Source organism: Syngnathoides biaculeatus, chromosome 13, assembly GCF_019802595.1.
Source record: "Syngnathoides biaculeatus isolate LvHL_M chromosome 13, ASM1980259v1, whole genome shotgun sequence".
Classification (NCBI taxonomy): Eukaryota; Metazoa; Chordata; class Actinopteri; order Syngnathiformes; family Syngnathidae; genus Syngnathoides; species Syngnathoides biaculeatus.
In genome coordinates, this window is record NC_084652.1 from 16,180,509 (window position 1) to 16,199,281 (window position 18,773).

Here is an 18,773-nt window from a genome sequence, read left to right on the forward strand (position 1 = left end):
CCCCCCCCAAAAAAATGAGGATGTGTGGTGAGAAAGATTAGCCCTAAACCTGTAACAATGAAGTCCTAGTTGTTTCTGTTCAGACCCAACACCGAGCGACACTTTTGGACCTACCTACGCTTGCTCTTTGGAAAAGGATCTGTCTCTTTCCTGGAAGAAATTTATAGACCAAGACGAGACAAAAGATTGCATCAAATGTCCTCACTTCTACGATAAGAAAGATTCATGTGTACCCAAGGGCCAAGTGGAAAGTTTGAATCTACCTTTTATCTCTTTTATTAGAAAGAAGTTTGACATAAGAGATTTGTAATTATTTAGTTCTACAAGAATAGATAGGCCACTTGTTTGTGTTTGTTAGTGTCAGCAGGGTTTTTTTTTTGTTTGTTTTACAAAATCCTGTTTAGTATTCCATTCTGAAACGCTTAATGTTTTTTTTTTGAAACAATAAAACATTTGTGACAAAAACAACAGTGTGGAGTTTGCATGCTTTCCCCGTGCCTGTGTGGTTTTCTCTGGGCACTCCAGTTTCCTCCCACATCCTAAAAACATCCAACATTAATTGGACACTCTAAAATTGCCCCTAAGTGTGATTGTGACCGTTATGTCTCCATGTGCCCTGCAATTGGCTGATAACCAGTTCAGCGTGTACCCTGCCTCCCGCCCCATTACAGCCAGGATTGGCTCAAGCAGTCCTGCCACCTTTGTGGGGATAAGCAGCTCAGAAAATGGATGGATGGATTCAAAAATTACTGCATTGTATTTTTGCTGTAGGAAAAAAAAAAAAAAACATGCATTGAATCTGCTTACATTCATAACATCTGACTTCCTAACCCATTCATCATATTAAATTTCATTTTACTTTATTTGTTGTTTTTAATTTGTCCAATAACTAGCAATTATAAAGAATATACAGTTGTTCTTTCAATGTCATGCAGTGAAAATCTATGCAGGTGCACTTTCTTTTGCTTTGATCCCCTTACTTCTCTGTGCAGTAACAGAGTACAATAGGTAATAATCTGACCTCTGCCTGGACATGGGCAATCAGACTGTGAACAATAAACAATAACTTATTAGCAATAACTGTGCCTTGATCGTAAATATTTTATCTCTGGCACTTTACCTCACATTTAATACTTTATCCATCCATCCATTTTCTTAGCTACTTATCCTCACGAGGGTCACCGGGAGCCTATCCCAGCTGTCAACAGGATAACAACACTCTGAACTGGTTGCCAACCAATCGCAGGGCACATGGAGACAAACGGCGGCACTCACAATCACACCTCGGGGTAATTTAGAGTGTCCAATTAATGTAGCATGTTTTTGGGATGTGGGAAGAAACCCGAGTGCTCGGAGAAAACCCAGGCAAACACTGGGAGAACATGGAAACTCCACACTGGCAGGGCCGGGATCGAACCCGGGTTAGAACTGTGAGGCCAATGCTTTACCAGCTGCGTCACCGTGCAGCCTACACATATCATATAATAACAATAAAGGCTTTTGATTTGATTGCTTTATTCATGTCATCAGACATGAAATTGAGTTGTAAGAGAAAACAGCGAGTCACTGATGGCACACGTCTGACTTTGGTGCGGGCAGCGTGGGATCGATTCCCGCTCAGTGATGTGAAGTGTCGATTTCTGCCCTGCGACTGACTGGCGACCAGTTCAGGGTCTAGTCCGCCTTTGGCCCAAAGCTAGCTGGGATAGCCTCAAGCTGCTCCGTGACCCTTGTGAGGATATGCGGTTTGGATAATGGATGGAGAAAACAGTGTATGTTGGAGGGACTAGGGCTGGACCGTATAGGTCAATATAAGTATGTCCGGTTCGCCCCTGGGGTGTCGGTCAGAAAACAACAGGCATGAAAATTGGTGTTGGGTCGAGCAGTTTTGATAATGTAACATTTCAGTATGGCAGACAAGCGGGCATACAGGATTGTACAGGTGCTGATTACGACTTTCACAGATATACAGGGCACATGGATTCGTTCAATGTGAGAAACTGGATTCCACGTCTACTCTGCCTTTTGTGAGGCGTGTCATTCAGGAATGCACATGGACACAGCACACTTTAGAACCCTGATAGCAGCGCAACAAGTCCAACGGCTTAAAAGTGACGGGGACCATCCCGCGGCTCAACTCACTGACAATATCACAAACATCACTATTGGGAACAATTTTTAACGCTGTAACTTGAGCCAAATGATGAGTGACAAATATCGCAAAGCAGCGAAAAAGACAACAAACTACCTGAATGCCTATAAGGGTTCGTTTTGGTGGTCAGTCGTGGTGCCAGTAATATTTTTGCAAAGTAACGAACAACAATGCAAAGAGGAGCTGGTGATAACTTTCTGAAAGATTTTGCTTCAAATATGATATCCTGGAAATGTATATAGTGGGTCAGAAACTATTCATTGTCCTTCTTTTTTCACTGTTTTTTGTAAGTATATACAAGTATTCAGACCCATTGCTCACAAGTGAGTAAACGTACCCTTTTGAACTAATACAGCCATGAGTCTTTTTTGGGAATGATGCAACAAGTTTTTTTCACATCTCTGGAATTCATCCTTGCAGATCCTCTCCAGTTCTTTCAGGTTGGATGGTGAACGTTGGTGGAGAGCTATTTTCAGGTCTCTCCAGAGATCCTCAATTTGGTTTAAGTCAGAGCTCCTGCTGGGGCCAACCAAAAGCAATCACTGAGTTGTTCTGAAGCCGCACCTTTTCTATTTTAGCTGTGTGCTTAGGGTCATTGTGCTGTTGGAAGGTGAACCTTTGGCCCAGTCCGAGGTTCTCAGCTCTCTGGAGAAGGTGTCCCTGCAGGTGAAAAACACCTACATCACATGTTGCTGCCCCCACTATGCGTCACTGTTGGGACTCTATTGGACAGGTAGTCAGCGGTGCCTGGTTTATTGCACACATATGTACGCTACAAAATTCATTGCCATGAAAGGACAAATATTTTTTAGCTACCTATTTTTCCAGAGCCATTGTTTTTGTGCAGGCTTTTTCCCCCACTCAAAAACGTGCTGTAAAAATTGGAAATGCGTCAACAATTGAAATGTCTTCCGTCAGGACGGAGAGATTTACCGCAAATAACTCAGCATGCAAAAATTTCCCTTTATCAGAATTGATCTCAGCATACAGCACCTTCATGACGTGTAGAGAGAGTCGCGCCGCACAAGAACGCATTGTTAGAATCAAACCAGATTTTCTTGTTGGACAAACCAACTATGTACTGTATAAAGAGTCACATGCTATCCACATGCTGGATTCCAATCCCCATTGATAATACCATGGGGCAAATTAGTTTGTTTCTGATTTTGACAAAGGCATACATTAGGTTTGTTAAATCACTTCAAATGTTTGCTGTATATGTTAGCTTCACTGAAGACTTAAAAAATGTGTTTGTTTGGTTAGTTGGAGACTTAAAAATCCCACATCCAGAGTGATGGCTTGCAAACCAAGAGAAAGCTCATCCACGCCTTTACCTCAAGCAGATTTGATCGTAATGGTCTTCTGACTGGACTCCCCAAAAAGAGCATGAAACAGCAGCAGGTCATTCAGAATGCTGCAGCTCGGGTTCTGATTGGGACAAAAAGGGCAGAGCATGGAAGTCCAATTCTAAAGTCTTTACACTTCCTTCAAGTCAGCTTTAGAATAGATTTTAAAGTTCTGCTACTGCTCTATAAATCATTGAATGTTTTAGGGACTGAATACATGAAAGAGATGCTTACAGAATACAAACCCAGTAGGGGTCTGAGATCGACAGAGAGGTCAAATTGAGTTCGACGCAAAGGCATGATTTAGGTCTGGTAACTCATCCTTCTATTGAGGTCTCCAAATTCGCGCATGCTATGGCCATTAAATCATAAATACTATTTGCTGATCTCTTCGGGACACTGACTTCACCATATTGTTTACAAAACACGTGCTCGGGTGACTCAAGACTAAATTGTCTTTGGTGTTTGGAAAAAAAAATGTTTGCTTCATTTCTCGTAAATATCTTTGTTTACAAAAATTTTGGTTGGCTAAGAGAGAAACGTTCCTTGATCATTACAAAACACGGTTATCATCTAACGTTAGGGCCATGAAATCATTCGCAGCGTCATTTATGTGCACAAAAGTTAGTTTTAAGACTGAATTGTCTGAGATGTTAGCAGAATACATCTTGGGTCTTTAAATAATCATTTCCCTTTGATGTTTACAAAATATTTGTTGGGCTCGTTGAAGACCAAACTGACTGTGACTGTTTTGTCCATTGAACACATCCTGTCAACTTGTTTTCGATTTTACAAAAATGTCGCCTGAGCTCACTGAAGACCTGGACGCAAGGTTCATTGAAGACTAACCTGTCGTTGTCGATTAAAAAAAAAAAAAAAAAAAGAAACATGGTTTTGTTAAGTGAAGACTTTTTCTAGACAAAAAAAAAAAAATTATAGGCTGGTTGAAGACTAAATTCCTTGCACATTCCATTCATTGAAGACTAAATGGTGGCGTTATTATTGATGATTAAGGCTGGTTTAAAACCATTCAATTTACAAAATTGTGTAAACCCATATTGGATTTATTCCGGACCAAAATTCTCCTTGATGTTTTGAAAAATGCCCGTTTTGGTTGTTTTTCGGTGGGTGTTCATGTGTATGTTTTCATGTGTGTGTGTGTATGTGTCATCCGTGTGATTAACAGGCCATCAGTCACGTGTTCCACCGCTCACCATGAGTCAGCTGATCAGTGTTAGATTTTTTTTTCCAGTTGGGGACATGCAGAATTCCATGACTCAGTTTTTGACAGGCTTGTTTTTTCTGGGTTCTGGAATTATGAAAAAAAATTAACATTGTTTTTTTTATACTGCACTTCCGGCTCACATAACTCGCTCATCAACTTCCTCTACCGTTGACGTAAGAAGGACGTAAAATAGCTTGGTGGCAAAAGCATTGGTGTTTCTTTTTTTTGTGGAATCACCACACCCTGGCAAGAAGCATTTGCATTTTATATTCTGATTCAAAGCTGTTTATTTCCTGTTTGGTGAGATCAAATACCTTGGCGTCCTGTTCTCGATTATCCTCATCATGGAAGGTGCCTAAAAAAAAAAAAGTCTCAAACACCTGCTAAACTTATAATTTAGCTTCCGGTTTCCACGCTATTCACAAGCTACACCTTACATTTTGTTTTGGGCATTTTTTGGGCCAAGGAATCATTTTGATGATGTCACTCAGGGTTGCATAAATTTAAAATACCAAAAACCTAGAGAAAAGATTTTGGGTTAAGACTTATTAAGTAATTACAGTTCAATCCCAAAGTTTAGAGCAAGCATGGGCACAAATTGTCATATTTGCTTTTAAGTTCCAATTTTTAAAAAGAGTGCAATGAAATGAAAATGAATATATGTTATTTAAAAAAAAAAAAAAAAAAGAATATTGCTCCAGTTTTTTTTAAACGTTCTGTTCCTGAGGGAAGTAGGGGATGAAGGGGGTAAGCGAGGCCAGATGCACCCATCCGTTCATCCATCCATTTTCTGAGCCACTTATCCTCACGAGGGTCGTGGGATTGCTGGAGCCAATCCCAGCTGTCAACGGGCAGGAGGCGGGGTACACCCTGAACTGGTTGCCAGCCAATGGCAGGGCACGTGGAGACAGGCAACTGTCGCACTCACAATCACATCTAGGGGCAATTTAGAGTGTCCAATTAATATTGGAAGTTTTTGGGATGTGGGAGGGAACCTGGAGTGCCTGGGGAAAACCCACACAGGCCCTGGGAGAACATGCAAACTCCACACAGGCGGGGCCGTGTTTTGAACCCCAGTCCTCAGAACTGTGAGGGCAACAATCCAGCGAGTTGGACCACCGTGACGCCAAAACGTAACTCAGATGGATGACTGCAATGCACTTTTATTTTGGAGTCAGCCAGCCCCCTCTCAAACATCTTCAGTTGCTTCAATATGCTCCCGCTCACCTTTTAACTGGAACACATAAGAGGGAGCATATAACTCCTAGTCTGGCCTCCCACCACTGACTTCCCTGCACTTTGGAGTTCAACATATCTTCTTCTGTTCCTTTCGGCTTGTCCCGTTAGGAGTCGCCACAGCGTGTCATCTTAGATGAACGCATATTTGTTCGGCACAGTTTTATGCAGGATGCCCTTCCTGACGCAACCACCTCTGCATCTAGCCGGGGAGAGAAGTTTACAGCACCTGGTATTCCCAGGTGCTCTCCCATCCTAGTACTAACCAGGGCCAAACTCACTTAGCTTCCGAGATCAGGCTTTGGTGTTCAACGTATGACTCCTGTTATTGTATTAGCGTCTCAAGTATATATTTTTTTGGGCCATGTATCGTTATTGTTTCTCAATTCTGTTATGCTTGATTTGCATTGAAAGTATGTACGACACTTTTCTTTTTGCTGCCGTCGCGCTCAGGATAACATTGAGTTGGGTTCAGGATTAATTTTTGGGTTAGGTAAAGGCTGAGGATCAGAGTTGAAATTTTGCCTTTTTTTTTTTTTTTTTTTTTTAAATTATCCCCAAAGTACCATACAGTCTGTTCCCAACATGTGTCCCAGTTTGACATAATTGAGCATTACTTGTCCAAATGCTGATTATCTAAGAACGGCAGTTTTAACAAACTGGAGGGGGGGGGAGAGAATTATAGTAATTATCATTCATTATGAATGATGAGTAAGCGGCCATTACACCCGCGAGTTGTAATCAAAGACGCATATCGACTTATATGGACTTTACCTCCAAAATGGAGTCTTCTGAGTGCATTTTTGTTTGATTATCATGCAATTCCTGTACATTGCTGCATGCACATGTGAATGCCAGAGAGCATGACTGCATGGCAAAAGCTTTTTACGAAACTTGTCAACAACTCCTTGGCATGTCAGCGTGATGAGGAAATGAAAAAGCACCTCGCAGGCATACGAGTTTCTTCCAGCGGCCACGCCTTCCAGCAGCATCGTCGCCAGTGTGTGCGGGCGTGTATTTAAGGAGGCTACCTGGTTCCCACACTCATTCGTCCGCTCAGAGAAAAGAGAAAAAGACATTTAAGACAACATCATTTGAAGCTCGTACAAGATTAAAGGTAAGGCTCTGCAAATTCATACTTTAGACTACATTGGGATGTTTAATTAAGGGAATGCTTTTTTTTTTTAAACTAATATAGATGTGCTGCAAATATGTTTTAACTGTAGATGTACAAAAAAAAAAAGCGTCTTAAAGTTGTAAATTTGGTGAATTTTTACCTGAAAAAGAAGTTGGCTGAGTTAGTTTAGGTGTGCAAAATTCTGGGAATTAAAAATGAAAGGCAGGATTAAAAGGCATTTATGGGAATTACCATGGAGATTTTGTCCTCGCCCTGTAAAAATGTTGCATATCCAAATTTTATGACTTGTTTGTATCTGAAACTCAAAGGAGTTGCCAAATTCAATTTTCCATTACGCTTTTCGTCACCAGGGTTGTGGGCCCGTTGGAGCCTTCGGGCTAGAGGCGGGACACACCCTGAACTGCTCGCCAGCCAATCGCGGGCCACATAGACACAATTCACACACACATTCACACCTACGGGCAATTTAGTTTTGAAGTACCCGACCAGGTACGTTTTGGGGCAGAGGCGAGGCTGGGACTTGAACCCACGTCCTCAGAACTGTGAGGCGGGAGCGCCAACCTGCCGCTAGGAATCGTAAACATGAAATCAGGATTAGTGAAAATTTAAGGGAATGAGGTGAAATATTTTGTAATCACTCATAAATACCCTTGAAATGTTACAAATTGTCAACCTGTATCTGAAATACCAAAACGGTCCGCTTCAAGTAACCACATTTGGGGAATGTTACAGTAATTACTTCATCATTCATTCATTATGAACTTTACATCAAGATGAAACAATGGGGAATATTGTCGGTATATATACACACACATGCATATAAGTCGATATATTGCCAATCGAAATATCCATGTTTTCTGCATCATGTACTTCTGGTTGCTTAATTTGGGGTTATTTTTAAGGTTGCGAATTGAAGGGGAATTGGAATTGGGAATGGATTCAGTGGAATTCGTGACAACAAAAATGGGACTTTATTTTTTCATAGTCATATTAAATACAATGATAGAATAGACCCGTAAGCATCATCCAATGTAAATTTGAGATAAAGTCATAAATTGATAAGGTAAACATGCTTGCATTATTTATTTAGGAACAGCATTGCTCTTTTCTCTGAGCAAATATTGATGTGCCAGAAATATGTTTGAACAGTGTAGTCACATTCTGCTGATGATTTTTCCCGTCAGAATGCATCGAGGGATCATCCTAGTCGCGACCGTGGCGAGCGTTCTGGCCGCATTTGCGGGCGTGCGGGCAACGGAACATTTGACCTTCGACAATTCCACAGAGGTTTGCTTTTCAATGACTTGAACTCTCTCGGATGTTTCCTAAAATATGTACATGAAGGACCCACTGAATACTGTAATTAAGTGCTTTTGGAAAATGAGCTATTTATGTAGAAAACAGATTTCCCTCACTTACAAAAACATCTTTTGTTCATTCAAGACTGAATTGTCTTTGTAGTTTACCAAAAACAAATGCATGTAAAGGATCACTGAAGACTTTTAAGAAATGCATTTATGTGAAAAAAAAAAAAAAAATCCTTGGTGTCTACGAAAACACGTGACTCTTGCTCGTTTAAAAAAAAAAAAAAAGTGACCAAAATCACAAAATCATAAAACTGAACGTGTGCTTGGCTCCACCCCAAAAAAAAAAAAAAAAAAAAAAATCATACTGGCTTGATTGAAGGCAAAATTATATTTAATTCGTTAGCCCTGTTGGAAGTCGTCTCTGATACATATTAGGTTTATTCAAGATGTAAATTGTCTATGATGTTGCCAAATTATTATTAGTTATTGTTCTTCTTATTTGTATTTCTTTATTTATTTTGCAAAATGTTACCACTTTTCTAAATAATAAAGGCAAACCTTTGGGTGTTCTTCCTCAAGGCAAACGTGACCCTGAGAGGCTGTGGGATGAGCGTCCTGTGCCTGGAGTTGCCGGAAGACTGCGACCCTATGGGCGAGACCCCCTGTCTGTTTACGTCCTTGAGCGCGACCACCCCCATGGCTCCAGACGGATTCAACCTGTCCGTTGGACTCAGCGGAATCTCGACGGGACTAATCGCCTTCGGACTCACGCAGAATTTCGCTGAGGTGAGAGGGCGGACAAGGAACAAGAAAAAGTTGAGCTCACTTGGCTAAGTTACCTTTTTAGTAGGAACGTAGCGGTCCGCATCCTATGAGAATTCCCAGGAATATGGTGGAAACCTCCACGTTCCGTGAACCTGAAATACAAAGTTTGCCTTTTTTCTCCAAATTCCGGAAATCCTCAAACATTACGAATTTGCATCATCATTTAGGGAAATTGATGTGACTCACTTTGAAATCCCTGCATTATTTGAAGATTATTTCAGAGCACTTAGCAAGAGAATAATTGTCAGTAGATGACGGGAATCCCTTGGATCCAAATCTCTCGATGTTTGGAAACAATGAAGCTAAAAAAAAAAAAAAAGTGCATCCACTCGTTTTCCGTTCTACTTATCCTCACTAGGGTCATTGGAAGTGATAAGGCCTATCGCAGATGACTCTGGGCGAGAAGTGCAAGTTTTAATTTAAATTCTGAACATTGCTTCACGGTTAAAAGGAAGCACCAGGAGGAGATAGTTGACATCCAAATAGAAATCTCTCTCCAAACATTTGTGTTTGTTTGTGAGACGTGTGAATTGTAAAGTATTGCTTGATTTCTTTCAATCCGGATGTTTGTGCGCATGACCTTAACTCTCCGGTCTTCGTCACCCCACAGAACATCACCCAGCTGTTCGTCTGTGGAATGAACAACAGCACTTTTTTCTTCCAAACCCTGAACAGATACCCAAATGGAACTCTGATGCCAAACGAGAGGGTAAGCAAGCCTTCCTTTCGCTGTCCTAAAACGTTTCGCAACGAAACTCTGCTGTCAAGCTCATGATGAATTAGCATGCGACGAGTCAGTGTTTCTTTTCAAACCCGTTCCTTTGTCAACTCCGGAAGAACAGGTGGCTCGCGCTCTCAAGCACAGCTGAGGCAAAACCTCCCGAATAATTATTTTAGGAGAGGTTTTGTGTGGAGTGGTTTCTGTGGCCGTGAATAAATAAAGTACTTGCGAAGGGTTTGTAAACATTTCAGGTCGGGGAATTTCCAGTTTATAATCCTAACGTCGATTTAACAAACTACCAAGTGTGACCCTACATGCCATAGGGATTATTATATATTTCTTTTATTTTATCCAGGGAATTATGTTTTTTCAAACTATTTTTTTCATTAATTTATTCATGAACAAAGATATATTTTGTCAGAATAAAAAAAAAGTGAAGTGAGTTCATGGGAAAAATCTGCGAGAAAAAAGAAGACATCCATCCACCTATTTTCTGATCCGGTTATCCTCACAAGGGTCGCGGGCACACCCTGAACTGGTTGCAATCCGATCGAGGGCACGTAGAAACAAATTTGCACTCACATTCACGCCAAAGGGCAATTTGATTTTGGGATGTGGGAGGAAACCGGAGTGGCCGGAGAAAACCCACGCAGGTACGGGGAGGACATGTAAACTCCACACAGGCGGGGCCAGGATTTGAAACCCAGTCCTCAGAAGTGGGAAGACAATGCTCTAACCAGTCGCGCCGCAATACGAGATCCGCTCTCGTTCTTATATTACACAATCTCGTCTGGAAAACGTTCCTGAATTCAAATTTGATAACCCCTCCTGAGTTGTGCATTATACACGAAGAATTGTCTTCTGACCTTTCGGTGTACATGAACAATTAATATGCTTGTTTTTTTTTTCCTCCTCATCCCACCCTTAGACTACGACTCAGATCCGCAGCAGTCTGGACGGGGATAGAATCCAATGTGAATTTATTATTCCAAATGTGAACACAAGCATGAAAGGCGAGGATATGGACGGGACAACGGCCTTTGTCGTCTTAGGAAATGGAACGGTGAACAGTACCACTGGTAAGTCATGCTACTACTACTATACTTTTAGTTGAACAAATGGATTCAGAAAACTATTACAACTAGGACAGGATGAGTCAGACCAGTTGATTTGATTTTCATCATCAAATCCCATGAATTCTTAAAATGGCAACCATTCCATCATTACTGAGAGAAACAAAACCGTGTATACAGTATATTGTTGTCACCCAGTGCAGATCAATAACTTCCATGTTTTCACATTTCATTTTTTAAACACAAAGAACATGTTAACATTTATGTGAATTCCTGGGGATATATTATAACTGCCCAATAGAAGTCAAGTCCAGTATTTGCAAATCATGTGTATTTTACCCAAAACAAAAGGATCCCAAATTTCTGACAATCTTAAAATTGTGAACGTTACATCATTCAGGAGAATTTGATTCCCAGGCATATATTTTCAATGATTTCTTAATAGATATCTCCACATTGTAAATATGTTTACCTGTCCAACTGAACCACACGAGGACCCAACTCGAGTTGCGCTAAATCCCACTACAGGGTGCTGTTGTGATCGCAACCCTAGATCCTGAAGATCACTCGTACAGGTCTAGGGACTCATGTCTAAAACGCTTGTGGTCCTTCCCTCTTCAGGGCTGACCGAGACCTTCCAAGAAACGTTCACAAGCAACAGGGTGAACCTCACTAACCCACAAGACACTGTCTTCCTTCCCAAAATTTTGAACATCAACCGAGACGGCTGTGGAAACGAAAAACTGTGCATTGAGGAGCCAGAACGCTGTGACCCTCAGTCAACTGGGGAGTGTCTGTTCACATCCTTGAACACCGACACTCCCATGAACGGAATCTTCAACATCTCGGTGGAGCTCGCCGGAGAGTCAGAAGGATTCATCGCCATGGGACTCACAGCGAATTCCTCAGAGGTACACTGCGGCTGAATCAAAATTTCTTTCAATCATTCCCGACTGATGACAAGGAACTACAAACCAAAACCACTCCCGCTGATATCACTCGATTTCTCTCTCCACAGGGTGTGACCATTCTTTACACCTGTGGCAGAAACAGCAGTGACGGGAACTCCTTTGTGTTCCAAACACTGCAAAGGAACAACACCGACAACTCACTCACTGAAGTGGAGAGGGTGAGGCTTCCACTTTACTTTCACATACCGAATTGCTATCTACAAGAGGTGGGAGTAAATCATGTACAATACTATATGTGGAAGTCAGTGGTTTGTCTTGAGACTTACCTTCACATTTCTAGCAAGTTCCAAGAAACTGTGGCAAAAATCAAACAAGGCATGTGAAGTCGCCACCAAATATCAAGCAAGTCGAGTCAAGTCATGAATCGGCTTCAGCAAGTCAGTCAATCGAGAAAACACAAAAACATACTCTATAGCAGGGTTCTCTGATTTTTTCACGATGGTTCCGCTTGGTGGGCTGTTATAGTTAAAAATCTATACGAATGCTTGATTACCTCAGATTGTTACATATACACAATAATTAGTTTTGAACTGTGTTTGACAGTTTGTGCATTATGAATCAATGTTATTTCAAAAGGGTAGGGGGGAGTTGGTAACAAAAAAAAAAAAATGCACGCAATATCTTGGAATTTTTACATTTCAGCTACAAAAAAAAAAAAATGCACGCAATATCTTGGAATTTTTACATTTCAGCTACAAAAAAAAAAAAATTGATGCACACTCTCGCGGGCCACATAGGATGATGTGACGGGCCGGATCTGGTCCCCGGACCACTACTTGACACCTGTGCCATGTTGTCACAGATCTACACAGAATCTGTTCAACATCCATCTTACATGTTGAGCAACCAACCGTGACAAACCTAATGCAACATGACAATTCCAACAAATACAGCATAGACACAAAATGCGTTTTCAACTTAATTAATTTGACATACAACAGACAAGCGGAGAAAAAGGAAAAAAAAAAAGAGAGCCAGAAGTCTTCACATGAATTGTTCATTTGAAGCAGGAGTAAGTGTTGAATGGCTTAAAAAGATGGCGGCTCTTCTGGTCTGGTATTTCAGCCAAGCAGCTTTGAATTTGAAGGCTAGTCTTTAGTAAGTTTTTGCTATCAAGTTCCAAGCCCTAAAATTGCCAACTTAAGTCATTTTGGTCTCAGCTCTTCATTAGTCTCCAATTACTTCAAATGTAAATTTGCGGTATCTCCACCTTTGCAGCAAGTGGCCGATATCTACTCTACCGTGAACGGCACGTCCATCCAATGTACTTTCACCATCGTTGACATGAGCACCAACACCATGACCAGAGAAGCTTCCATGGGATCCGTCAGCTCCGTCGTGGTGGGGACGGGAGCCATCAACGGAGGTAAGTGAGATGTTCAAACCTCTTTGCCATAATGAAGACGAAGAACCTTTTCCTCACCTCCCACTTGCGTTGTCCAGGTGCCTTTGAAAACTTTGAAGTCTCAAGGGACAGCGGACCGCTGGACATCACAGACCCCACGGCTAACATCGAAGACCCTTTGGTGGAGATTATGTCCTTGAATATTAGCCGGGAAGGTTGCGGGATAACCAATTTGTGCGTGGAGACGCCGGAGGACTGCGACCCCTTGATCGACAACATGTGCCAGTTCAAGTCGAGCAACGTCACAGTTTCCACGATGACCAACATGTTCAACATGACCGTCAGACTCAGCGGCTACTCCATGGGATACATTGCACTCGGATTGGCCCGGAATGCGTCGGTGGTGAGGCCCCGCCGTCAGATCGGATGCCGTAGAACCCGAAAGGGGTGGTGGAAGACTGAGATGTTGATCACAATTTTTTTCTTCTTCAATTTTTCTACAGGGCACCAGCTCAATTTTTGCCTGTGGAAATGGCACTGATGGAATAATCTTCAGAACTTTGACAAGAGACAACGTTGATGGGAGTTTAACTGTAAATGAGAGGGTGAGCCTTCCACTTTATTTCTTTTCATTTCTTCGCATCGCTACATAACACACATACACTATATTACACCCTATGGATTAACAATGTATACATTTGCCAATATAGTGTTATCATGTGTTGAGAAATTAACCCATTCGTGGGCAGCGTCTCACTTTTGGGACGAGATTATAAATGAGTAAAGTTATCACATAATTTAACCATAAACGAAAAAGAAGTGCTATTTCCTTGATTGTGGCCTGTTAGGAGACTTTTATCTCAATAAGGCAAAAAATTGCCACCCTACCCATGAATGGTTTAAGTTAGATTTTCTATAGGCAATATCCAACAAAAAACATTACCCGATAAGGTCTCATTTTTATCATAAAGCCATCATCTGAACTTCAGAAATACCTGTACTGTACATGCCGAGGTAGCAAGACTTTGCATTTTGAAAGACAATTTTGGCAAATCTTGTCACGTTGAAACTAGATCAAAAGTTTTGTTTTTTTTTTTTTGCCAGTTTGACATGAAAAAGAAAAGTATTGATACCCAAAGTTGGCAATATTTTTTTTTAGCACAACTGTAAAGAGGGACTGGGAAATTCTAATCTTAGAAATCTTGTTAGCATGAGTAAAAAGTAAGGAACTGATTTTTTTGAAAAGCCTACCAACAGGCATATATATATATATATATATATATATATATATATAAACATAAAATTTGATTATTTTGTTTCCTTAAGACCCCAGCTGTACACTGCAAAAAAAAAAAAAAAAAAAAAAAATGCCATTGACGGGGCTCGTGACTTATTTAGCGAGGGAGGACCGACTCACGTTGTGCTCTGGTGATGACCCCATTGTACCCTTTCCCCCCCAAAATTCAGACAACCCACTTTCACTCCATACTTCACAAATCCAGTATTAGATTGTTCTCCGTCTTTGCACACATCTTCAAATGTATTTAATGCATTTCAAAAGCAAACGCGTCCGTGACTTTTGCTGAAACTTGAACAATAACAACCCCTCCCAATCACTGACTTCTGTCCGCAGGTGATTATCGGCAATGCAACTATTAATGTGACCGGCAGATCCATCGAATGCGAGTTCACCATTGCAAATTTAAACGGGGTGGAAACCAGGGAGATCGACGGAACCGTTGCAGACATCTTGCTAGGAAATGGAACGCTGACTGACAGTAAGTCAAAAGACGCTCAAGCTAAAGGCCGACAAGTAAGGAAGAAGCTGTTTTGGAAGGTCTCGCTCACCTCTCTTCCATCCTTCTACAGATACTTTCAACGAATTCCAGATCCTTCTGAATCAAAGACAGAACCTCACCTCACCCACCGGTGAGATCCTGGAAGTCCAGGCGGAGAATGGCGCCGGAGCCGGAAAGAGCAGTGGCGGTAAGTCACCATTGAATGTTTAAGGTCTTGTGTCATCCCTTTAAACAAACATTCTAAAATAGATATTGAAATGAAAACTTCATATAAGATTATTCACTTCAATTTCTACACAAAAAAATAAATGAGCGCAGAGCGCGTCATCCACACGCAAAGTTGCGGAAGTCTCATTCGACATCCAAGTGGTCGCCATATTGGCTGCATTTACTGTCTGCGATGTCACCCAGGACATTCGCCATTGAAAACATTCTGTGGCCGCTACTGTGGGAGACGAACACACCCCTTCTGACACGGAAGCTCTTTTCCAAGAAGAGAACATCTCACAACGAGTGAATTGACCGGGGCAATATTATCCTATCATTTCAAGCTATATTTAGATGATATGCAGATCATGGCCAAACCACCTCCCCGCCCTATCCACCTGCGCGCGGCGGTGATAAACGCCCACTTCCGCGGCAGACGTGAGGCACCGCGGCGACAAGCCACCCCGGCCGTCAAGGCCGATAGCGATCCACGAGGCCTGCCGAGGCCGTCCTTCAGCGGCTGCTGCACGGAAACCTTCCGATGCGCACATCGACACATTTAGCAATCCTGATTTACGGATTACGCCCCCCCAACTATTGTTTTTTTTTAAGTAGCTGTATACACATCTACCTGTCATTTGGAACCCACAAAGCTCTCGTCCTCTGGACCCATGCAATCAATTTTTCACGACGAAACGGGTCTCTTGCAAACTTATGAAGGGTAAATCCGTCCTCCTGAGTGTTCAAGCAATGTCCAGCAATGCAACGAGCCGGCATTTTGGCTAACACGAAGGAACAACGAGCTAGCTTCCCGGAGGTAAAACTAATGGAAACAAACGAGTCCACTTGAGAGCGGTTCCGCCATGTATGTCACTTTTCTGCTTCTTCTCAAAACAAATCCCTCGAGAGGATTTTCATGGTGGGAGTTACAAAAAGCTGTATACATTAAAATCATGTGTGGTGAAAAAAAAAAAAAAAAAAAACGCATGGGTCCATGTCAGCTTCTGTTTTTTCATTAATAACAAACTAAAAAGCATGCATTTCACGACAGTGGCCCTTTAAACAACAGTTCCCAATCATTGGACACCAAGTTGAGTAGCGAGTGGCCACCATTTCTGTGGAATTTTCTCAGAATGTTGAATGACCACTTCCAACACCTCTAATGTCCTCCATGACAAAGAAATGCAGAAAGAAAAAAAAAACAATTGCTTACAAAAGTTTTCATGAATTGCTCTTCAAAAGGTTCCTCCTGAAAGGTTCCTGAACGTTACTTACTTCGAACGTTAAGTTAGGCAAGTCTTACCAGTGTCAATTGTTGTATTCAAGCCATAGCAGGATGCTCATGAAAAATGTAAATTCTCTTCTCCCGTGTAGCTATGCTGATCCTGATGAGCCTCGTCACACTGCTGGCAGCGCTTCAAGGCTGAGAAGAGTAGAAAAGCGGCAGATGAGGACGTCATCCGTTCAAATACAATCAACGAGTTACAGCGCTCTCCTCCGTACACCTGTGAAAACACCCCATAGTGTGTTCTGATAATATTTTGTTTGATTTTTATGTTGTCTCTGTGCGTGTCTTCTTTTTGATTAAGCTGTGTGAGAGTGAGGGGGGAGGGGTCGTCATGAAAGCAGCTCATTAGACTCAATTAGACGTGTCTGGTCTGACGAGTTTAAACTGTTTGAGTAGAAACCCAACCCTGATCACAATTATTTGTAATCTGTGTTCTTTTATGTGCCAACAATGTAAAGTATTTATGGATGCCAAAAACATCATGAATAAAGTTTCAACTTTGAGTCACTCTAGGACTGTTCCAAGTGTGATTTTATTTAATGCCTGGTTAGGGCGTTGGCCCCACAGTTCTGAGGACTGGGGTTCAAATCTGGACGTCGCCTTTGTGGAGTTTGCATGTTCTCCTGGTGCCTGCATGGGTTTTCTCCGGGCGCTCCAGTTTCCTCCCACATCCCAAAAACATGCATTCATTGGAGACTCCAAATTGCCCCTAGGTGTGAAGAGTTGTCTCTGTTTGGCCTGCAAATTGGCCGGAAACCTTTTTAGGGTGTAGCCCACCTCCTGTCCACAGAGCTGGGATAGGCTCCAACAACCCTGTGACCTTTGTGAGGATAAGTGGCTTGGAAAATAAATATATGGATGGTATGAAATAATGAATTTAGAAGTCATTGAGGACACATATTCTAGACTTAAAATGGCCCATGGAGAAACAACACAGAACTGGAATCCATCAATCCAGTTCCTTCACCACCTATCCTCACGAGGGTTGCAGGACTGCTGGAGCCTATCCCAGCTGTCAACAGGGAGGAGGCGGGGTACACCCTGAACTGGTTGCCAGCCAATCGCAGGGAACATAGAGACAAACAGCCACACTCACAATCCCACCTTGGGGCAATTTAATGTCCAATTAATGTTGCATGTTTTTGGAATGTGGGAGGAAACCAGAGTGCCCAGAGAAGACCAACGCAGGCACCCGAAGAACGTGCAAACTCCACACAGGCGGGGCCGTGTTTTGAACCCCAGTCCTCAGAACTGTGAGGGCAACGCTTTTACCAGCTGATCCACCGTGCCACAAACCTTTGAAGGAGCAATAAAAAAAAAGTAAGTCAGATATTTTGGTTTAAAGCAGAAGTTTTAGAAAAATGTTGGTCAATTTCTCGAGAGGAAACCCAGAGAGATGTGGTCGTATTTGCACCACATTTTTATTGTAGACACACTGGCAACACTAAACTTCAAACAATTTGAGTTACCATTTCCTGTATGTGTGGAATAACTGGCAAGTTTCATAACTTGCTGTGACTTACAAAGCCATAATGAAACACTTGTCATTATGCCAAAATTTTGTTCAATAAGGAAGTAGCTGGCTCAAGAGCGACGTGCTGAGACTTCACCTCACATCGGAATGCCAAACGTTGAAGTTGACATTGCTTTGACGCTATAACGTACGTATGCATTTCTCGTGAAGATGTAGTTTTCTTTGCCACTTTGTTGATGGGATTATGCTCAAAGTAACTTCGGCAAGTCCCACAACTATTGGTGGTAGGAAAGGGCGGGGCGGGGCAGGACAAGGCAGAGCTTCATTTTCTCGATGATTCTGACAAGGGATGCAAGAGATGTACGGCACATCTGTACGTCATAGTATTTTAATAAATACTTGCAGTATTTTTCTTTTACAGTGACTATCAATCACAAATTCATACATTTTACCAAATCTTTCAAAGAGTACACATTTAGTTTCAGCCATCTTGGCATTTTTAACACCAGAATGTATGGCTGGCAACAATTACATCAATTTTAGGTTTATCCAATAAAATATGCAGTAGTTGGGATTTGAGGACAGCAAACATTTTCCAAATGTATACAAAAACTGCTTGGAAAGAAAAATGGTTGCTTTCCTTCACTTTCTGGAAGGAATATTTTT

The 18,773-nt window shown here is 41.8% G+C and overlaps 1 protein-coding gene and 1 long non-coding RNA gene across 7 annotated transcripts; one reads left to right on the forward strand and one right to left on the reverse strand.

Moving 5' to 3' along the window:
- Nucleotides 1-731: 731 nt before the first annotated feature.
- LOC133511261 (uncharacterized) lies at nt 732-16,787 on the reverse strand. Of its 5 annotated transcripts, none has more exons than XR_009797829.1 (8): nt 16,649-16,787; nt 9,244-9,321; nt 8,963-9,050; nt 6,904-7,014; nt 4,713-4,807; nt 3,487-3,580; nt 2,769-2,812; nt 732-2,668 (listed from the first exon to the last, which is right to left on the reverse strand). It is a non-coding gene; the product is annotated as an uncharacterized LOC133511261 (long non-coding RNA). The 5 variants fall into 5 exon arrangements; XR_009797827.1 differs by adding an exon at nt 7,237-7,278 and having other exon boundaries at nt 732-2,812; XR_009797825.1 differs by having other exon boundaries at nt 732-2,812.
- Nucleotides 6,999-16,993, forward strand: LOC133511236 (uncharacterized). 2 transcript variants are annotated; one of them, XM_061839974.1, is made up of 13 exons: nt 6,999-7,076; nt 8,282-8,384; nt 8,984-9,190; nt 9,840-9,938; nt 10,879-11,029; nt 11,645-11,934; nt 12,042-12,152; nt 13,213-13,360; nt 13,438-13,742; nt 13,843-13,944; nt 14,973-15,117; nt 15,209-15,325; nt 16,720-16,993. In XM_061839974.1, the coding sequence occupies exons 2-13, from the start codon at nt 8,283-8,285 to the stop codon at nt 16,770-16,772; spliced, it is 1,830 nt and encodes a 609-aa protein (XP_061695958.1). In that variant the 5' UTR covers nt 6,999-7,076; nt 8,282; the 3' UTR covers nt 16,773-16,993. The 2 variants fall into 2 exon arrangements, with proteins under 2 accessions (XP_061695958.1, XP_061695957.1); XM_061839973.1 differs by lacking the exon at nt 6,999-7,076 and having other exon boundaries at nt 7,297-8,384.
- Nucleotides 16,994-18,773: the final 1,780 nt, after the last annotated feature.